This window comes from Sipha flava, unplaced genomic scaffold (assembly GCF_003268045.1).
Source record: "Sipha flava isolate LNK unplaced genomic scaffold, YSA_version1 83_pilon_pilon, whole genome shotgun sequence".
In the NCBI taxonomy this organism is placed as follows: Eukaryota; Metazoa; Arthropoda; class Insecta; order Hemiptera; family Aphididae; genus Sipha; species Sipha flava.
Window position 1 is genome coordinate 402,945 of NW_020273625.1, and position 24,731 is coordinate 427,675.

Here is a 24,731-nt window from a genome sequence, read left to right on the forward strand (position 1 = left end):
ACGTGGGTCTTCAAGGACTTGAAAATCAATGGACCAATATTGCAATATCGATGTATGCAATTTTTTTTTCTAAAATCCTCTTTATTGTTAGTCGAATCAAGGTCGGTGCGTATATATAATTATATCGTCAAAACCTCTAGAAAACTATGGAGAACATTGTTTAATATATTTATAGGCATGTATTATTATGTAGACTTTGATAAATAAATGGAATTGGTGTGGTGGCTAAACTCAAAATAGGACAAATACTATCTTCGCTATTTTGACAAAAGAAAAAACAAATCAAGTAATATTTATATATATCGATGTCTAAATATTATATTTATATAAATCTATCATAATACGTTGCACGTTTTCCATGTTGATAAATTTCTAGTTTGAAGTCTCACATTTGGCTTTCAATCGATTTACAATTTTATGCACACAGCTGATCATAAAATTAACCTTTGATCGTTCATCATCGCGGTGTTGTTATTGGTATTCGTCCAGAGCGAATTTACAAATAATCTAACCATATTTGTAAATCTTACAACCACCTAAAATTATAAATAATCATAATCCAAACGTTTTAATATATTATTCCGTTTGAATAAACGTTTGTGGTTTTGAATTTTAAACAATTCTACCTAGTGATTACACAATTACACAAACTTCCAAACGCAATTTCATAATTTTCATGAATTATGCCATCTTTTAAATTTTATTATTCATATAGCTATTGGGTTATTCTGATGTTATACTTTAAGACTTATTAAGTTAAAACTTTTTTTTAAAAATTATTTTTAATTCAGAAACTTGAAATTTTTTATTATATACTAAACTATTATATGTCTTGTATTATATAACACGAAAACAAAATTTTATTTTTGATTTAGTTCTGAAATTTTTTTAAAAAAAACAAAATTACTCAAATTGTCCAATGTACTTTTAATCAATTCTAATGGAAATTTGAAAGAAAAATATTAATCCAATCATTTTAAATAAGCATTTTGATTGTTAATAATTTAAAAACTGATAGAGGTAAATGTATAAATATATAAACACTAATGTATTATATTTTACCTGTGCGAATTAGCTTGTGATGGAATTTAAAATCAAACTAATCCTCTTCGTTCAGCAGACAGAGAATATCCAATGTCACTAACTCAAATTATTTAATGACTGATTTAATTGAGCTATATTTAAAGTCCTTATAGAAAATTAAATAAATATAGGTATATCTATTCATGTACCTTATAGTTAAGGTATTTATGTTTTATGGTCTGATATACTGTCTCAGTTGTTGAGTATTTGTATTACTGTTTGTTAATTGAATGTCATTAAAAATCCATTCAATAAAAATTATGCAATAATCATACTCTTGAGTGGTTAAAGGATATTTTAAAATAATTTTTTTTATCTATAACTATAGTTATCTAGCTCATGCGGGAATGTAATAAATAGTTTAAATGTTTGGCAATAAATAAATAAAAAAGTAGTTTGATATGAATAATTATTCTAGTAATAATTATATTTGTGTTTATATTAGGGACATTATTTATTTCAAAGGGAAATGAGTTGATTATGATAGTTCCATTTATTTACAAAGAGATTTTCGTTTGCAATTTTATGAGTATTTATAATTTATTGATACAAGTGTTGCGAATGAAATGCACATGAAAAATATTGTTTTAACGTTTTCCTGATAGTCACAAAATTGCGTTTTATCTTATTTTATTATAAAATCGCTATACCAATAAAGAATTAAAAACTATGATGCTGTTTAGTTAAATTCCTAAAAATGTATTTTACTGTATCAATTTTGCCGATTAAAGTAGCGATAATTCACATTATATTTTAATGAATCTTTTATTATATACAATTTGTGTTGGCTATTTTTATTTCTCAGTAGTTAAATTAACTTAATATTCAAATAAAAGTATTTTGTAATAGATATTTATTTAATAAAACCACCAATATTTAAATTTAGAGTTGTGCGATTTATAGAAATTTACATTTAAAATTGGCAAGTTGGTGGGAAGATTTTGGCATCCACTTAGTTTGGCTAAAAAATTAAAAATCGCAGTAGTAAAATCTTCATTTAGTATTTCAGACAGCAATACTCGAGTGGGATTAATAATAATAATATGATAATTGATCATGAGTCAATAGTACCATTTAGTTATAGTCTCTTTAAGTGTGTTGTTTAATTACCATCTGTCTCAGTAAACATTTAATAAGATAGAAATCATTTTAACGCAATATTTGTTTGAAAATGTAGTTTTTTCCGTATATTGTTTTACTTCATCGAATTATTTGAGGTAAACCACGATCAAAGTGCGTTTAAAAATTACTAATATATTATGATTCCCTAGTTGTAGTGGGCATGTAAACTAATAAAAACTTTGACATCATCAAGATCATTGTTCAAAAGCTTTTAAAAGTTTACGGTGAATATTTTGCATTCTATGAAATAATATTTACCTTCAATTTTCCAGCTGTAATAATATTTTTATGAAATTTACTACCTAGAATTTTAAAAATTTAATGACATCTTTACTCAGGTTCTCTAAACAATGTGTTTACGAGTACATTATTTGTAAGTTGTATAATGCCGTCACTTATTTTTAATATGCTTAAATAAAAAAAAAAAAAAAATTGAACGAGCTATTATAATAAATTTTAGTTTTGTAGCTTATGAGACTAATAGTCGTAATACAAAACGCCTTAACTAAAATACATGGCTATACACAGCACGTTTGTAAAATGATGCATGCTTATGTATAATACATAATACATAAATATTAAGTATAAATCTATTTAAAATATTAAAAATATCCAAGACGCAACTACGTATTCTTTGAACGTTTTATATCCTAAATGATCATTATAACCAACAATTATTTTACTATTATTTTTGATTTCCAAAATGATTTACGCGTACAATGTATTTAATTATAACCTAATATACCTATATATTGTACTTAAAATAATTTTAACTATCAGTCTTTTACATAAATTGAATTATGACTGACATATTAACATAAATAAAGTAACATGTTATTTCGAGTATACATAACATAAAACCGGAGTATAAAATAATAATAATCACTGCGAAAATAATAGGTAATAAATACAGAAGCTAATACCGTTTGGTTTATATCGGCATTTATCTACGTAATATATATTTATATAAATATAAGCATATAATAGTATTTTAACTTTGGATTGCCCTTGGATGTTCGATATATCGGAACGGTCGAACGTTTGATAAAATAAAAAAAAATGGTATTCGACATCATCATTGTAAAATCACGATCGAAAAAAAAGCCTTAAGTTCATTCATTATATAAATTCAAACTTGTGCCATCGTTGAGTTAAACATTTGTTATATTTTATTTGATAGATTTTATTGTAATTCTGAGTTTCTGGTATTATCCTTTTATTCTCGATTTAACTAAATTTTTAATATATCAAATGTAGACGTACTTCAAAATTAAGGATGAACAATTTGTCTGTGAATTGAAATTGTTTGAAAAATAATAGAAAATCCGTCATTAGATTTCATGTAATGATAAATAATAGATTATAATAATGTTTAAATATGTTCAATAATTTTAACTGTGATATATAGGCACAATATGATAAATGTGAATAATTCAAGAAATTGGCTAAAATAATTTGTTTGTTGACATTTTTAATTGTTATGATTTATGAATGATATTTCATCAAATAATAAATTAAATATTTCAAAAATAAAAATAGGGAATAATTGATTAATTTTTACAATAGGGTTTATATATTTTGCAGATCAATTGTTGCAACTTTTCTTCAGATTATTAATGTTTAATATTATGATGATTGCTAATTTTAAATCTTTTCAGCTTTATATATGGTCAGATAGGAAATGTATAATTATATTTACTTGATTTTTGTGCTCGATGACTCGAGAATACTAAAATGTATTTTAATGTATTACTTCAATAGTATTACTAGTTACCATATAATGTTATGAGAAGGGTTAATAAAGTGGTTAATAATTAGCTAGTTTTCTTTTTTGGTCAAAAATAATAATTTGTATTTAGGTATAAATTATTTCAAAATCAATATTATTTTATTAGTTGTGACTTATGTTTTAATCAATATTATCCTGGTTTATGATAAATATATTATTAACTCTAATTCAATTTTATCATCTCCGACGTGAACATTTATGGTATAATATTATTATAAAATACATTAAAAGTGAAATAAACAATCTGTTTTAGACGTTTTAATTGGATTGTTTCGATGTTTATTTCTTATATATATATATATATATATATATATATATATATGTGTATATTGCAATATAAAGTTCTGTTAAGTATATTTATTGATAATGTTTTAATATTTCTCATTTAAATTGAAAAAAACCATGTTAGATAATTTATGTAAATTTTTTTACATTACATAAATTGCGATATTATAACAAAATTATGCTTAGTGATATTATAAACTACGGTTAACAAAACACAGTCAAAGTGTATTTTATATATATATGAATTATTTTGTTCAGTAAAAATAATATGGTAATATTAATTTATTCTCATTACCCTGTAGATTAACTATAATTTGCAGTACTCAAATTAATGATTGATTTTTTTTTTAGTCATTATAAAATTTACTAATTATAATATTAGATTAATTCTTAAAATCATTATGCATTGTATGTCTGGACGTCATCAAGTAATGAACATGTTTTTAATGATCAAATAATTAATTAGCCACATAACTATATGATGAGACGAAGTTCTTTAGTAATAAATTTGTCATTTTTAATTATATTTGACCTATGTGTGTGGAATATATATTTAGGGTATTTATATTTCATCCCACGATGATTTACTAATTGTTATATTTCCTGTTTTTTTTTTTTTATGATTAATATTATGACATATGGTTAAAAAAGTGTACTAATTTTTAAAATAAATATAATTTTTAACTTATGAAATCATAAAGTTCTGACAACCTTTTCTGGAAAATAAACCTAATAAATTGATTGTTTTTCAATTTAAAAAATATCAAATGGAGATGAAGTAACCATAAAACCTTTAACTGTGTACTTTAATTTAACACAATCGACAGTATATACTAGTTGATTAGTATCTAGTAATTTTAATCAACTATATGTTTTTTTACTATGGATATCATTTTTATTTTCTCGATATCGTAAAGCAAAAATAATTAATTTTATAAAAAAATTTTCTTTTTTAATTTAACCATTATATTATTATTTATTAGCATTGCTAAATGTTTAGTTTAGAGATTATTTAGATTCTTATTTTTTTTATATTGATTTTTTTACATCGAGTATAAAAGTTTAAAAATGAATGAATAACAAAAAAAAAGTCTATTAACAATCGGTTAAGATGTAATGATTTAAAATTTATTGAGTAGGTACTGAATGAATAGCTATGTTATATTGAGAAACAAAACACTGTTTGCTAATTCTACAGTGTGTATGCATTATCAAATTGTAATAAATATATAATTTTCAATCTTTGAAATATCGATTATATATTTATTTTATGCAAGTTATACATCGTTGATTACTTGTTCTCTAGGAAGTTAATATATAACAATATGACGTATATTGTACTTACATATAATGTATAAATATGAACTAACCTAGAAAAAATATTACACGTACGGGTATACGCATTTATCGATGGCAATAAAAAACTTCACGTATTATCTTTACCACCTTTGTATATATCACCGAAATAACCTTGACGATGTTAATTTGTTAAATAATGCCGACTTGTACATATTTCCATTACATTGTTATTATTGTCTAAGCTCACCACAATGTTTGTCATTACGCCATGGTGATACCACTATTATTTTGATCTACCACAACTACTATACCTAGTGTTAGTTTTTAAACAAGTTTTTCTCTAACCGTAAAATATTCGACATAAACCGTCGTCCGGGGTATATACCACGTGCTTTGGACGTGATTAGAATTGCATTAGTAGGCTATCGACCTATACGGCTATAAAACATGTACCGTCAAACTTTTGTTTTGGAAATAATATTATAATAGACCACGTGAGTTTCTGTTTGTTTGACGTGATTACATTTTATGGGAACCTATATTGTTTAGTAGTACAAATTTCTTTTTAAAATGTCAATCGTTTTCATATTATAAATTAGTAATACAACTAGAAGTGGTGTCTTTGATCACCTAAATAAAAATGATAAAACAAATAGAAAAAAAATCATGTGGACTGCGTGACTCGATGCGTGAAAAATATATTGTGTACAAATCGCAGACTTCAACGATTTCAGAAATCACGTACATTCACACACGAGTTATTGTACTGATGCAGTGGCTTTCAAACTTTTGCAAAATCCTTTTGATGATAAAAATTTCACTAAGAACCGCAATGACTAAGAATTTTGATTTTAAACCACAATTCATAAAAAATAATGTATCAAAGGTTTGCTTTTTTATCCTTTTTTTTATAATTCATATGCATTAAAATACAAAATATTTAATTTAATTTCAATAACAAAATATAATATAAATACCATTTGGTTATAATGTGAACATTGTTTTTTTTACATTTACCAGTACTTCAGTATTTAATTTAATGGAAGTCAATTAATATGCGTGTTTGCTTGTGTACAATTATATATAATCTGTATAAATGTAGTTGTTTAACTAATTATAATGACCGAGTTTAATATAAAACTGATTGTTTAAGTCCTAGGGCTCCGCGGAACACAGTTTGAGAACATGCTATTATGTGTTTATGTTTACGAAGAAAACATTTTGTGATGGTATACAATTTTTACAATCTATTCCGCATCTATTTCTATTTTTTTTTTATGTTAGTATTCGCATTTATTAAATACCCACACACACACACACACCCATATTGACACACACTTGTTTATCGCATAAATAATTTTTCTTTTACGTCTTACACTCTACGTGCTTTGCTCACTACTGTGGTTGGCCGACGTTTTTTAGATTGCAATTTAAATACCGCGGGCTTGATGAGTCGGCGTGAAAGCCAAATAATTTGCGAGGCTATAAGTAGTAGTACGTTACACCGGCCGGGCTCTCCCGATATATCGTTGGTAACCGGTTATATTTGGCGTTCATCGAAATACGATATTAAATCACTGCTGTGTTTAAATTTATATATATATATATATATACTATTTTATGCAAATTTTTATTTATATGAATTCAAATAAAAGTAATTGCAAAGATAAATTATAATATTCCATAGGTATCTGCGTAAAAAGACTGGCGGAAATAATATTATTTGTTGATTTTGAAAAAACTAGTTAATTTTATGCTTAATGGTGGTTCATAAAAGTCTTCAAAATAAATTTAACGTTTTCGAATTGAAGTTGTATATTTTTTTAAAATTATTAATGTGTATTTAGAAACGTACTAGTCGAAATGTAAAAAAGGACTAACATTATCTTATTAAGCTTGTGTTGGTACATATTGCGCATTCTTAAGTAGAAAGAATCATTGTTCATAATTAATATTAATTTTAAGTATTAATTAATTCAAATTTAAATGTCCATTGAATTTCTGATAAAATTTCAAGGTTATCATTTTATTAATTATTATTATCGTTAGTAAACATTGTTTATCATGTTAATTGAGGAAACGAAAAATTTAAGTTTTAAATGATCGACCAGTTTTTATAGTCCCGTGCACTCTTGGATGCATTTTATACTGTTTATATGTTACATATTATTCAAATTTTGGTCACATTAACTGCTGAACGTTGATTTATCTTTTCGAGCTGTAGTTATTCCATACTAATGTGAATTGTCATGACTACATGACCGATTTGCAAATTTAACATTTTGATATAATTTTATAAATAAAATGCTTTGTGATTTGTGATATCAAAGGTTAAATGTGGTATTTTTTCAAACGTGTAACGATTTGACGAATATTCATACATATTATAGATTTGCAGTACATATATGAATATATTTTTTATGAGTATCAAAATAATTTCACAGTAACAATTATGAAATGCAATTTTATTTGTTTGATCAAAAATAGTGTTACCAGATATTTTTTTGCTTATCGAGGGTTATTTTTTGTTAAATTAACTATAAATATAACAAAAACTAATGCAAATGGTATATTTGAAAAATTACAACCATATGAATTTACAGAATATAACATATTTGTAAGTTTTTACAAGGTATGTGGTAACTCTCTTAATCGATCTATTAACCGTCGTTTTACTGTATGAATAACCAATAATAAACAAATCCCGTTAGTTATAGATTTATGAAATAACTTTATTACGATTTGTTGTATTTCAAAATATTGTTCTTAAATGTTTTCTCAACGGTTCAAAGTAACATTTTAATTAATATTTTTAAGGATAATAAGATTTTTTCGTTAACGACTTTTGTAAGTAAAAAACAAAAAGTTAATTTGAATTTATCATAAACAATATTACCTTCCGATTTTCAGTATAAAATTTAAATATTTCCGAGGTTGATATAATTGTTTGAGAAAATCTACATCATACAGGTAAATCTCGAGATGAAATTATAACTTTTTTTTTGTTTTATTAATTCATTATTTGGCTTGAATGATTCATCATAACAGAATATTGCGTCTTAAAAATGAATATGTTTTACTGTAAATTTAGCTAGTGTTTTTTTTTGTAATATTCTAATGTAGGGTATAAAGTATATGAGCGTAGGTAAATGAGCCTCAAACGAATTTATCTTTTTTCGAAATAGGTAAACTAAGTCCCAATAATAATATCGAAATTGGTAAATTGAGACCCGTCTAAAATATTTAATATATTAAATTTATTTAAATGTATTTAAATTATAAATATAATCGTTGATATAGTTATAAATTCACCGAGTAGGTAAGTGTATTCTATCGTTTCATCGTTAAATATGATTATATTTTGCTCCGTATTATTACGCAACATTTATATAAGCACCCTATCTACAAAAACGATGGATGTGATATGTGATAACTGATAAATGTAAGTTTAATGTAAGCAGTATACAATTTTGTTAATATAATTAAAAGTGTGTTAAATTAAAAAAAACAGCATTTTACCATATTTTAAATTACCGCTTTAATTTTTGTACAAGAAAATCAATTTAACGATTTTATTTTTGTACGAGGGATTCAATTTATCGATTTCATTTTTATATGAGGAACTCAGTTTACTTAAAATTAATAAAATGGGACTCAATTTACCAAACCCGAAGTATATTAAGTACAATCGGGATTTGTATTTGATTTCCTTTCTCACTTGTTCAGGTTTATGATTTATATCTTCGGAATGGTTAAAAATTGCTATTATCTTAGTGACGTTCTCTTAATAACATTTGAGGGATAGTAGTATTTTGCAAAACCGGTTTATGGGCACTGGGTTTCGAATTTTTGAAAATTAAAAAGTCTGATGGACAGTCTTAACTTCAACAGTTTAAAATGATTACTGAATATTAACCTAGGTTACACACCTTGTCCTAAATTCATATTCTATATCAGACGTAACTGACAGAGTCTCACAACCATAACTTGTTGACTGTTTAAAATATTGACGTAAATTACAATCATGAAAAGCCAATCTAATGTGTAGTTGATAATCAACTTGTTATTTATATATCATATAAAATATTCATCTTGGTTTTCTATGTAATATTTTTCATTGATAATATAGTTTTAGAATCAATTAAAATATAAACGAGTTTAAAAAATGTGTAATCGTGTTTACTACCTACTACAAAATTATAGTATTATAAAAAGCAACTGATCTATCATGTGCTCAAATATTTGGCAATTAAATAATAAAATACAGATTTTATGAACGCATGGAAATCAAGATGCACAATTTAAATCTTTCTCCGATGACACATATAATCAATTATGTATTATTATGTTTTAACTTGCGTGTCATTTATTATGTAATTTTAAATCATTAATTACTTATTGATATTTGAATCAGGACGTGCATATTGCTGCAACAATGCTGTTTAATTTATTAGTATTTCATTTATTTTTACAGGACCATCGGTCTGGCCTCAACTCTTCCCACAAGCCGCTGGATCCTTGCAATCGCCCGTAAATATTGAGACATCGAAATCCACTAATGACATGACTCTAAAATGTCAGCCTTTGTACTGGAATTATTGTCCTGAAATGTGCACAAAAATCATTAACACTGGATATGGTTGGAAAGTGGATGCTACTGGTGGTGAAGGTTCCGGTAAGAATTTTATTTATTTCAAAATTGCCTTGAGTATGAAAATACTGCATTTTCATTTTCAAAAAGATAAAAATTATGTCATGTGTGTTGTTGTACAAAACCTCTAGGTATTGAAATTATTTGCAATTCACGCCCAAAACAATAACTGCAAACAATTTCTTATTCGAACAGTATGATGTATAATATTATGGGTTCGGTAAATAATTATACACAATACGCCTTTATTGCTAAAATAGTACTATTCATTATCGTCCCACTTACAGTTGGAAACTTGTATACATTTAAAATGTGTTCTTACTGATGGGTTGTTATGCTGTGTAATAGATTTGAAACGTTGAAAGGCCTAATTATTATTTTTAGTCCGTTATAAAATGTATAATAAATTTTAGAATGTCGTTCTAATTGTATGATTTATACCTTGCATCTAATATAAAAAGTTTTAAGGATTATGGTTTCTTATGAAAATGTATTACTTTTTCAGAACTCTCTGGCGGTCCATTGGGACATAAGTATAAATTGGAACAGTTCCATTGTCATTGGGGATGTACTAGCTCTAAGGGATCAGAACATACCGTCGATGGAATTCCTTATGCTGGCGAGGTAAGTGGATTTCCAGTATTTGACAATTTTCTTCTTTTAAATAGGATGTAATGAAAAAAATATCGCTTTGGAATATAACCATATATACATTGAAATAATCTTATGTTCAAACTCCCAGAGCTATGATGAGTGCAAATTTTTTCTTACCTACTCAATGTGAATTCTCTCCTTTACGGGCCTCTGAGTATTTCCCTTTCGAGTTTTATTATTACAATGTGAGACCGCTTTTTTTATACGTATATATTTCGCTAGTCACTTGCTATTATTGTATTTTTCTATTGATCTACAAGGGGTCAACAACTAAGGCATGCTAAAAATAATCGTAACGAGAGATTGAATTCATTAAATACAGCCGTACCTCTCTACCTATATATTCAACAACTTTGTAAAAGTTTTTTTTTTATAATCATGTCTTATTTTTATTTAAAAGCTTAGTTGATAAAATAATTATATTAAAATTATTTTAATCAATTTAGTGTGTTAGTATTCATCGTAATTCATCATGGGTTCTTGTTTCAGCTACATTTAGTTCATTGGAATTGTGACAAGTATAATTCGTTTTCCGAAGCCATCGCGCACCCAGATGGTTTGGCAGTACTTGGAGTGTTCTTACAGGTATTTAATATTTATTCTTTAAGTGTACCACATAGTTGAAGACTTTATCAGAAGTCATGTATTGTTTGAAGTCGAATTTGGTTAAATGTATATAGATATGTATATAGATCTAGTTCACTCTCGGCTCTAAACGAAATATAATATTTTAAGTTTTATGTCAATTGTTTTACTTTTATCATTTGTTTAACTCTGATTTCGTTATGATGTCAAGTTTGGAACTGATCTAGCATATTTGCACGTTTATGGTAGTATTTATACGAGTAAGATTGTTATTTTTTTTTTTTTAAATTGTTGTTAACGTATTGATTAGAAACATTGAAACGGATTCAACTTCAACCTCCGATATAAGATTAATCTGTCAGTTAATCTTAATAACATTGTACTTATCTATATTTATATAGATAGGTCCAAATCGGGAAATTTAGAATTTTTGTCGGGTCCTCCAAGTAGAATACCATGCAAACTTCCGAAGAATGGGTCATTTTATGACTCCGCGTGAGTACCTCACAATATATATTATCCGTCGCAGATAAATTGATTGTCGTTGATTATACGAGTAGGATGTGACCTCCATCATAGGACTATTATGATAATAATTAATGATATTTTTTAACGACGGCCATTTAACAATACCAACGGAGTTGTTCTATCATTGTGTTGGTTTTTTCAGGCTGGAATCAAATCACATGACGAGTTGGAAAAAATTGTATCACTGATTCCTCAGGTCGCATTACGCAACCAAGTGGCCGAAATAACCAATTCAATCAACCCGAAAAATTTGCTGCCTGGTAATTAATCATATTTTTTCTTAATATACAAACTTAATACACATTAAAGGAGTAGAGAGTGATAGTTTGATGATACTATATGGTAAATATTATTTGAAAAATAAAACCATTTACTCACGGACAGTATTTACCCAGGTATCCACACATACACATGAACACTATGCCAATATGCTTTTGCATAATATTGTTTGCATACTTCACTTTCAGAGGACGAAACATACTGGACATATCATGGTTCACTGACGACTCCGCCGTGTTCCGAATGTGTCACATGGATTATGTTTAAGAACCCCATCGAAGTTTCCGAAAGACAAGTAAATGCAGATTTATATACTCAATATATATTATTAATTTATATTTGTTAAACTATTTCGTTAGTTTCATAGTTTCAATGTTGAATATTCATAGTGGAATAAGCGAATTATAATATCTCTAGTGAATGTAATTTGTGATGTCTGAATGTCATTCGTCACAAGGTATAAAAAATATATATTATAATATTCGAGTGTGCCCAATATTCATAAATATATATATATTATATTTGCTTAAATATTCCAATTTGAAAATTTGAACAAGAACTGTATATCTATAGGCCAAGAAATTACTACGCGGTATTAAACTATTATAATTAGTTTTAAATGCTCACAGTAAATATTACTATTATTCAGTATTGTTATAATCGTGTAGTTTTCAAATTAGATTAATTTCTTACACATTGATTCATCTATCTATAGCGTATTTTGCTTTTATTTATTATCAGTCTTTCTACATAAATATTTTTATTAAATTATTATTATCGTATAAACTGAAGAAAATCTACAGTCGTATACTTGTAAAATAGTTTCACTTGTTTTAAAATAAATTACATTTTTTATATATATATATATATATATAAAAACTAATAATCTGTAGGTATATATTTCATGCATTCTTCAAATATAGAGTGTACCTGACACGGGTATTTTTATATTATATTAAAATTAAAAACGATTATCAGAGTTGAGAATTAGTTGAATAAAAAATTATTTGATTGATTATTTAAATGAAAATGTATTCTCTATTGATTTATTTTTCATATGACTACTCTAGATTATTTTTATTCGTCATTTTAATTATTATAATTATTCGTTATTCATTATTTAATGGGTTATTCTAGATCTTTTTTTGTTCATTATACATTATTCAGTTATTCGTTATTCATTATTCTTCATAGTTATGTTTATCTCAAATGATTCGTAGATAATTTAAAATATTAACTTAATTGAAAATTGAAACCGGTATTTTATTGTAATATTTTCTGCTATCGATCAAAACCAAAAATCAAATAATATTTTTATCCATGAAAGGCTAATCTGGTCAACTGGTTAAGCACTCGATATGCAATTTACTGGCGCGTAAGGTTTTACTGATTTTGTAACGTTTTTAAAATTAATTTAAAATAAATCCTGACCATAATTTGATGTAGCCGTATGTGCTGACATTTTATACAGTATAATATTTATTATTATTATTTTTGTCATGTTTATTATTATCAATAACATTATTATATAAATTATTGTTATGAATAATATATTTTTATCATAATTTTTTTACATAAAAATTAGATAATATTCACAATTTATTTTATTTATTTATTCAGAAAATCAATTTATTCACAATTTTTTATTTTTTATTCACAACTAAAACCATTTAAAATAAAATACTATTCTTTATTCACAAAATAATTAGTTATTCATGCTTTTATTTTTTATTTGTCATTTTGATTTAATTTTTCCCAACTCTGCCCATAGTTTTCTTTAAATTATTCTGAATGCAATTATTTATGTAATGTTGATAACAAGTACAGGGACTTATATTTTAGTTTTCGTTTTATTGATTGTTTTAACAGCATTTTAATGATAATTTTAAAATTTATAATATTTATATTTTAATTTCAAAAATATCCTTCTGTAAAGTTTAATATGATAATACTGATTTATTTATTATGAACAAGAGGCAAAATAATATTATTTGCATTTTTTGGACTTCTTGTCGCCAAATTGGATTTTAATCGTACTATTAAACTAGAATATATTTTATGATATTAAAATTAAGGTGTTTGAAAAATACTAGGGTTTCCATTGTTTTTGATATAATGTTGGGTTTGAATAAATACATTTTGAACTAATATTGAACAAGTTTAATTTGGAGAATCTTATAACATAAATAGTTGAAAGCAAAATAATTTTAACTATAACCATGAAATGATGATTAAAGTTTTTAATAATAATCGTGTACAAAAATAATATTTTTAGAATATTAAATTTACTATAAGTAATAACTGTAAATTAGTTTTAAGAACCGATTATTTTATATTGAAAAAGTACCTATTTTTTTTTTTATTTTTTTTTTTTTTTTTTTGTAACAATTTTTAGTATAATTATCTTTTAATATTGGTTAAAATATCGATATAAAAATTATTATATGGCTTTATATTCGATTTCTTCTAAGAAATAAAACATCCTTAATTAAATTTTATAAAATATTTATTGCAATAAACTAATAACGTAAACATTTTAATAAATAAAGTTCATTGCTTTAGTGTTTAATAATTTATATTTATATATACACTGATGTGTTTATAGTCATTGAGATTGAGTCAATGTCAAGTGAATTAATTCCCTTTGCATGCATAACAAAAACCGTCGATTTTTTTTTTTAAGTCCGAGGCGTATTAAATAATAATTAAAGCTTCATTCCAATACAAATATTTACATTCATTATTTCTCGATTACAGTAATTAAATAATCAACTAATAAGTCAGCATATTTGATATATTCATTTTCCATTCATCGAGAGTGTCTATTTACCAAAGTGAAACTAAAATTAACTTTATGAAGTTTAATAATATATTATAAATTAGCAGATGAATGAATAAATTTTAATGAGTTTTATCATTATTATAACTATTTTAGTTTTATTAACATCTGAAAGGCGTTAAGAAATAACTTCTTCTATTAATTATTTAGTATGAGTATAAAGTAGTTGAAGTTGTGAAAAATAAATTTTAAGTTAAAATTTAAAAAATCAGAACTAATTCCATAAAAGTATATGTGAACTAAATGTATCGTTTAACATCTTCAATATTACTGTATAGTGTATTATCGAACCGTGTGATATATATATATATATATATATCTAGCCGTATATTTATATAAGGGGAATCATGAGTAATAACATTGGGTAAGTATGTATAAGTATACGTAAGGTAATTTAATTTATATTGAAACATACTTTCGAGTTAGATGTTTGAATATTGTATTAAATTTGTGATATGACTAGCGTTGTATTTTGAAATTTATACTAAACCAGTGCAGTGACATCAATATTTCTATAACTGTGTTAAATGGTTTACCGTACTTTCAGTTAAAATTTTTGTCGGGGTTTCAATACTTTTGTTAAACACAACAAATTTATAGAAGATTACGGAAAGGATATCTAGAGATAGACTGATGATTAATATATAGGATTAGATTTGTTTCGGTTAACGAAAGATTGATTAAGAAATTAGGTTCCAGTTTTGGTTCATAGAAAATTAAGAAATTCAGTTTCGGTTTTTAAATAATACAAAATTTCGGTTCCAATTCTTAGATTTAAGTTACATAAAAAAATTTTTAAATTGAGAAAATTAAAAATTATTTTAAAACAATAATTTTGTCGGTTTAAAGTTGTAATTGACTTAACATACAGTGATTGTTTTTTAAATATTTAATTGTAATCATTCATGTGTTATTACTCATTAACAAAACTTAAAGTGTCCAAAAATGAATTATTTAAATAATAAAAAAACAACATTTTGAACAAAAATTTTTTCACTTACTTTTATTGTGCATGAATTTGTTTTACAGATTGATTGGTCTTTTATTTTACTATATCTAAAATATTTGTGAACTATTGAAGTTGACAGACGACTTATTTTTCAAAAATAATAGATGTATTTACTATATATTAAAAGTATTATAGACTTTCTTCAATTCTTCCTGCAGTCACTACATCAGTCACCAAATATAAACATAACAGACCTGATAGTCATAGTGCATACTGCATACAGATGATTGGTTTGTGTAGAAAAGGGACGTGGAGAGGTAGCTTATCGCGTAGTGTTGGTTGCTGTTGTGCTAAAAATAAAATATTTTTCCAATAAAATGGAAAATTGATAAACCATAGTCTATATTATACCACATGATGTTTTCTGACTCTTGTATGAATTTTGTATTATTGGAGTTATTATTAGTATTATTAAGGCCTCGGCAGTCGGCACACAGCTTATTTTCGCCATTCGTCAAAACCCGTTGTTTTTACGTTCGTTTCATATACGTAGGCTCGTATGTATAAAATACAAAAATTGCAAGAAATATATTTATCAAATCTTTATATTTTATTATTAGTTAGTTTTCCTTTGTCCACGACACTTTCTTTAACTATTTTTGAATAATTTGTCTTATTCAAATTGGAACAGAATAGTTAATTAAATCACTTCTATCTAATATATGGTAATATTAATTCGCATTAATTATTTCAAATCAATATGTTGTTAAGAACGTATGTTATGTGAATCGTGTATAGCCTACTAACCTGACGACCTACTCCGAATGCAAATGTTTATGTATGTCAAGAGATAGTTATTTCAACGATCGAGATCAAAATGCTAAATCATCGGGGGTTGTTTTTTTTTTTCAAAAACATCTTCTGTATGCTTATATAGGAACTACTTTATAAAAGTGTTATACGTATATAATTAAATTGTTTAGAGAATTGGCATTCACTTGTAATTTACGAACTGTAACAAGAGTATTGACCTTGATTGTTTTACATAGTGACATGTGATATGTATTACGCCCAAAGTTGATATCATATCCAATAAAGTAAATGTGTAATATTTTTAATTGTTGTTTTTGTGCAATGTAGTAGTTATAAAAATAAAATGCATGTTAAAGTCAGAGTATGTGACGCACAATCGTAGTTGGCTTATTAAGTTACTTATTGTGGACTAAAATTAATTGTTTTATAAAATTATACCGCCATACCTTAAAATATATTTACCCACTTTATTACCTACTTATATTTTATTTAATTTTTTTCTAGAAATCATTATATATACATCAATTTTAACAAGACTAATGTTTAAAACGGTATATTAACAATAACAAGTGAATAACGAAGTTTGTGAGTAGAGACTGTATCATGTGAGAACGAGAAGTACATAAAACAATTTTTTAATTGATAACATAATCACTAGATAGCATCAAGTCAATTCTCGTTCGGTGGTTTTTGTCTATCTATAACGCGCAGCCCAGCAAAAACACGCTAAATGAAACATAAATATCATAACATAAAATTTGATATCGTGAAAGTTAAAGAAAAGAATATTTTTGAATATTTTTTTACAAAAATTATATAAATCTAATACTGAAATCCCTCAAATTGTAAATTGTAAATTGTAAATTGTCAGTCGTTGTTTTACGAAAAAAATGCTTTTATAAGTATTCTTCCTTTTTGATTCCATAACATTGGTTTAATTATTAATCCTACTCAAACTTCACAATGTATGTTTTATATAGGGTGATTTTGTTACGTTAGATATGTTGAATGTAAACAGACAACCAAATATGAACAAATGTGTTTTTCTTAAGTGCCTAAGTCAAGAATCTGTTTAAAAATCAATAGTTTCAACTGATATCGTGCGTCTCTTTGTCTGCAAGTCCGTATATTGGTTATGAAACGATATTGTAATAATAATAATAATACTCTGCGGTTGAAATATTTGTTCTTTAAACGGTGTTGACAAAATACAAATATATATCATCCGGGTGTATTTTCAGTTTTTACAAATCTTTCATCTTTAATGGATGCATTTTTCGTTTACTTGTGAGATTAGAATGTGCATTAATTTTTACAGATAAGTCATTGATAACGTCATTCAATTGGAAATGAATTACTAATGATCAAAATTTTGTTTACCATGTATGTTTAAAACAAATGTCATTCTAGTGAGCAGTTACTAAAATTATAATTTCTCTTGGGTATTATTTTTTTTTTTTTTTTTTTTTGTTAATTAAAATTGCATATTATGTATTTAGCCGACAGCTGTATAAAACTAAAATTAAAGAAGAATAAGATTAAATTTAATTATTATTATGTTGTAATAAATCTTTGCGATAAAGCAATCTAATCAAGCTCGATGAAATAGCGATAATTATATAATAGATAAAGATATTTGCTTACATTCTTTGAAACTTCGAAGAATATAATATTATATTTGTTGTATAATATTATACTATGGTGTTACCACTAACGATCATATCGTTACGATAGAATATAATGAAAAATATTGATGAAGTCCTAACAGAATACAATATTAGTATAATTGTCTCAAAGTTACGTATTATTAATGCACCGCACCGAAAGTATTTGTTACGTTAATCATTAGTTTATCACTTTCGTGGGTTAGCGAATGTATAACGTAATAAAAATCAATTTTTTTTTGGTCCTATACGGTTATTAATTTCATGCCCGCAATGTGTACTGCCATTGCCATCAGCCAGAGAGGAATAGCAGTGGTCGCTGGGCAGTGATGATATTGTATATATATATATATATATACGGTTACATGCGGTCGTAAAAATGTTAGAAACATTTCTCTTTGTGCGATGCTAAAATAATTTACGGGTATTAGGTACTTACTCGGACGGAGAAAACCCAATAACTTTGTCTAATATTCAAGAAATTGTTTGCGGTTGCTTAATGTTTTTTACCGTACCCCATTCAACGTATACTCCGTACGAATTTTATAGGTATTGCTACGGAATTTATTCGGCACATGAGATGAAATTCCAGTGTGTTACACGACTTAAGTAGATCGCACTATATCTATGATATTGCATTAAAATATTTAACAATGTTTGTTATATGGTGTAAAAGTCATCAAATTTAACTCGCTGAGCTACAAAAATTTAAAAGTTGTCGTTGGATTTCGATAGATCGTAAAAAAAATTGTAAAGCAATAATTCGATACAATTAGTCCGTAGATGATATTTTAACATTGTCAGTAGGCGACATTGTGTTAAAATGTGGCATTTTAAGTAAGTCATTTTTCCATTTTAATGGAGGAAAACACACTGATAGAATGTTCTAGAGTTGTATTGTTTGATAGTGATGCTGAGAGGAACGATTTTAAGGGCTTTATAAATATTTTGGAGTGAAGATATGAATTAAATGAACTCATACTTATTACGAAATTGCGTTACTATAAGATCCTAGGAATTTCTAAAATTGAGTCAAATTATGTCAAGTGATTTTCATAGTTATGACTCTTTTTTCTTCACTCATCTCGACGTTGCGTGTATTGGCGTTAGTAATCGTAATCGAAAATCAATTTTGAAAACATAGTTCGATATACCAAGAAATTGTCAAAATTTTCTCACTATTTTATTGCTATATTTCAAATAAAAAATTGTAAAAAGTAATAGATATGTTAAAACTAAAATTTTATTGCTTTTTTAATACTTGAAAATCCACATTGTTGTAAAATTAATGGCTCTTACTCATCATTCTTTCTAAAAAAAATATAAAAATTTCAAAATTTTTTTTGCTTTTTATTCATTAAATGATAAATTATTATGCACAAACAAGTTTTACTCAATTCGCATCGAAAAAAACTACATGTCTCATTATTATTAATAATATTAGGTAGCTTAAGTTGTTGGTAAATTGTTTTAAATGTATAGCTTTTACGATACTTCATTATTATTCATCTAGCTTTGTACTAAAATAAAATATTCTACCATATCCGTTAAGTTATACTGAAGGATAAGCAAAACATTTGGCCAAATAAAATATTTTAAAAAGGACTAAGGAGTATAAGAGGTACAGAAAATTTATTTTTGTAATTTAATAGCCTCAACGAATTTATTATAACAGCATGATATATCACCATCACGCAGTTATAAAATGTGAAGAGTGTATAATTTGTGTAACTTTCACAATACCGTTATGAACGTATAATACTTACGACTTCTGAAACCACTCGGATGTAAATATATAACGTTCTCTATTGAGCTAGTAACCGTAATCAGCAGTTACCCTTACTAGTTCTTATTTTTTCATGTGGAAATAAAAGCACTTTCGTAAATTAACGCGACCAATTGATTGCGTCGAATCATGAAATCTTATTCGACGACCGGGAATCAATTATATAGATACACTGGCGATGATGAAAACACGTTGTCGTTATTTCTCACGGAGGTACGAAAGTTCTCCGGTTGTAGGAGAGCAGGTGATTTTCTTTTCGATTTTATACTTTTATTATTTTCGGAAAAAACAATTTAAAAATTTGGAATGTTCTATTTTTTTTTCTCTGTTAAAATAAATAAAATGTATTGTCATATAAATAAAACGATAAATCCTGTTATAATTATAAATCAAAACTATAATTATAAAAATGTTAACGGCTCACAACAACTTTTACTCGTTTAACGTGTGGCCTAGTCTTCCTAAAACATTACGGACGCCCTTGGGGAAAAGACCGGCTGCTATCATTGGAATTCGATAGATCAGTGGTCACATATCCACAGGAGCCCCTGAAATGTTTCCGTATCGGCTAATCCGTAATCCTTCGTATGCCTTCGTATTGTAACATGTAAATAAAATACTCCGAAAGGAAATATATTCTTAACAAAAGGTTTTATTGGTATTATATGTTATCGGCGGATAACACCGATTTCGGGCGGGGAAAAATTAAATATTTTTAGACTCCTCCTCTAAAAAAAAAATACCGTTTCCTAACGTCCGTCATGGAAAACCGATGGCAACGTTTTGACGACCATTGTAAAATTTTCTTTGCAGCTTGACGCGTTCCGGAGCATGCGGATGAAAACGCCGGAAGAATGTTGCTCGGATCCGCATGGCGGTCCGCAGCTGGTCAACAACTACAGACCGCCATTGCCGTTGGGCAGCAGGGTGCTCAGGGAGTGCGGTGCCATGTAAGACGGCGATGGATCGACACCCTTCGCCCGCCAAAGACAAACTATATGATTCCGCCGACCGCCGCCCGCCGCCGCCGCCGTTAACTGCACGCACGCAAAAGCTGTTTACCCAGGTCCTCCACGGTTCTCTTCGTCGTATTCGTGCGAACGTGGATTGTATACGGACGTTTTTTTTTTATTATTATAATAATTATTATTATTATTATTATTATTATTCATTAATTCTGTTTGTTTTAAAGGGAAAACATAATTATTATTTAGTTTGCTTTACGTTGAAATGTATTCGTTCATGAAAAGAATTATAATATGATGCACAATATGTGACGGATATCGTAAAACTTTAATTATAATTATTATATTATAACTAATGATTATAGATTCATACTTTGCGATACGATTGTATAATGATTATTATTATTATTTTTAATCATCAATTATTATTTTTATTTTATACATACATATATACACGTATGTATACATATGTTATAACTAACACAGGCGTTCGCCTTTTTTATTTGTTAATCATAATATTACGTTTTGAGAGTAATTGATTATTTTTTTTAATTATATTAATTTTTCTTTTCTATAATTCTACTTACGATATTATATACGATTAATATTTTAGTATATTTTATCATTAATTCGTGTGAATTAATACGCACATGCATATATTTTGTGAAACGAATTACTATGTTGTTCTAAAACAATAAATACACGGTGTTTTAATTCATTTTTATTCGTCGACACATTTTTTCGTTGTCGTATTGTTTGTTTTGAATTTTTTTCGTTTCGATATTTCATAAGAAAGATATTTGACGAACAACAACTAGTGCGGTAAAACAATTGAATTCCGTCGAATGTTATCGACTAAGCGATTTTGAAGTCAATACCGAATTTTTTTACATATTTTTTTAAATTTTTTTTTACGCTCTTTAACAACTGAATAACATAACGATCCGGAACAATGATAAAACGTCGTACGCAGCTACCATACAGCGAATTATTACTGTGCACGATGATTATCGATTAGCGATCACAAACTCACTCGAATCCGACTCGTCGAAAAATAATGAAACGTGCGCTGTGGCGTATATAGGGGGAGGGTCTAGTGGGCTACAGCCCCCCTCTCCTAAATGGTTTGAAAAAAACTTAAAAATTATTTTAAACGTTTGCTACATTTTAATGGTGTTTTATGTTTATTTAGTATTTGCGTCCAACGTCAAATCGTTTTGGGACGTAGATGGGATGTAGATAAGTGCCTACTATGTCTTGTTAGTAATTCATAGACAGCAGTGGTAATTTAACTCTGGCCATAGTAGCCCCTCCCGAAAATATTTTCTGTGTACGCCATTGGAAACGCGTGTCCAAAAGCGTTCATTGTTTGGACGGCGAACGCGCGGTCGTGTGTCGAAACAGATATCGATGTGTAACACTGACGTATCGTAGTAAGTCGTGTAATACGTGCGTGAGTGTACGCCGTTTCGTCCGAACCACCGGTTCAATTACATGTAAATGAACCGACTGGCGGTTGTACACGGGGATTCGCGCATCGTTTATGGCAGATTCCGTGTATGGCTGTATCGTGATCGTCGCGGTTCGCCGTAACCGAATAGGCGTGCCACGTGAACGCTGTAACATTTCTTAAAAAGGATCAACGGGTATGCTATCGATTGGACGTTATTGTGCAACTCGTTCGTGATGCACAACCGATCGGTGGTGCATTGGAGTGGCGTTGGATGGAGGGAGACGGTACTGGTGGACCAGTCAGGGACCTTGTTCGATGACCACGTGGGTATTATTGTCGGAGTAGGACGCGTGCGCGCACTAGGGATGAGCAGGGGATCCGAACATCTGAAAAGCCGGGTTTTAATAAAATTCGTATCCGGATTTGTGTTCGCATTTTATGCGACTAACTGTTGTTTTTAATTAACAGCGAAATACATAGTTTTATCAAAAATTACTAGGGTGGCCGAACCCAAATGGTTGGGAGAAAAGCGAAGCAGAAGAAGAGAAACAGGTAAAATAAATCATTCCATTAGTAATTAAAGTTTAATAACAAATTATGTAATAGTGTTTTCTATGAATTACAGCAATGCTCTTCGACCGATGGGTCGCGACCCCAACTGCGAGTCGCGATAAGTCTTCAGTTTGAAATTTAAAAAAATCATATTCATACATTTGTATTATAAGTATAGTAATATTATATTATGTATGCCATATGAAATCGGATAAAATAATTTTCGATTAAACCCGAAACCATACTGTTTTATATCCGTAGAAGATATGAATGAACTTCAAATCGGGCTTCAAAAAGGCCCAACTTCATCGATAAAACTCTGTGTCAATGTACAATATCCGATGTATAAATTACATAGTGTAAAATTGTGCCGAGATAGAGTATTTTGTACGAAAATAGTCAGATTCAAATATCACAAGGTTTGAAGATTATAAACCTAAAATATATAATTTATAAATCCATAGTATAATGTATATAAATGTAATCCATAAAACTTGCAAACGTGGTACTATTTTTTTTTTGTATTATTACATTTACTTTTTTTTCTGTATCATTACATGTATTTATTTTTATTTTTATATCACTTCTCATAATGTACATTAAATATTACTTAGATACCTAGACAGATATAAATGGTTATTAATTCAGTTATAAAAGCACTTCTGCAGCGGCATATATTAAGCAGTTTTAACTTTTTTTATTTTTATCAAAAATTACGAATGAATAACGAAACCGATATTGGTCGTGAAAAAATAAGAAAATTGGGTCGCAAGTCAAAAAGGTTGAGACCACTGAATTACAGTATACTTATCGTGGCTTAAACAGTTTTTATAATTTTTTTATCATCAGTTACCTATACAAGTTATTGAATTGTTAAGTTTATTATACCTCTATAACTTACAGTGATGCCATGACTGAATACCCAATTAACTTATCTTTACCGCATAACCTTAATTAAATTTATTTGAATACAGAAATGAGTCTTTGAACTGCAAAATTGAATTGAATAATCCATGAAATCCGGACATGTCCATGTACCCGATTCCCGTACGGCACGAACAATGCCTATGCATTATCTTCGTTCTTGACGGTCAGACAAAAGTGTACATGAGCATAGTACCGTTCTAACTATCAAATACGCCCTAGGGCAACCACACTTGACGCCCCCTTCCCTCCCCATAAATTTTTGTTTATACAATTAACATCGCGTTTTTAGCGTGCAATCGCCTTCATTCCTTGAACGTGTTAGGTTAAGTTATTTATCAATAATATTTTGTCCTTTAGTAACATTTATGCATTACTGTTGACGCGTAATGCATTATTCTCGTTATTTACACGATTTCATATTTAATAGTTTAGGTATAATATATAATTCGATACGTAATAATCGTAGATACTTCAGTATAATACCTTTCTTAAATAATACACCGAATTT

The 24,731-nt window shown here is 27.4% G+C and overlaps 1 protein-coding gene across 1 annotated transcript in view; it reads left to right on the plus strand.

Moving 5' to 3' along the window:
* The window catches only part of LOC112693264 (carbonic anhydrase 13), a gene marked incomplete at its 5' end in the record, with an annotated part of 34,950 nt that extends 12,935 nt beyond the window's left edge, over positions 1-22,015 (plus strand). The window contains 6 exon segments of the mRNA XM_025568253.1: positions 10,053-10,253; positions 10,735-10,853; positions 11,373-11,468; positions 12,139-12,256; positions 12,464-12,570; positions 21,140-22,015. Of these exon segments, the coding sequence (XP_025424038.1) occupies positions 10,053-10,253; positions 10,735-10,853; positions 11,373-11,468; positions 12,139-12,256; positions 12,464-12,570; positions 21,140-21,280 (782 nt within the window). The 3' untranslated portion in view covers positions 21,281-22,015.
* Positions 22,016-24,731: the final 2,716 nt, after the last annotated feature.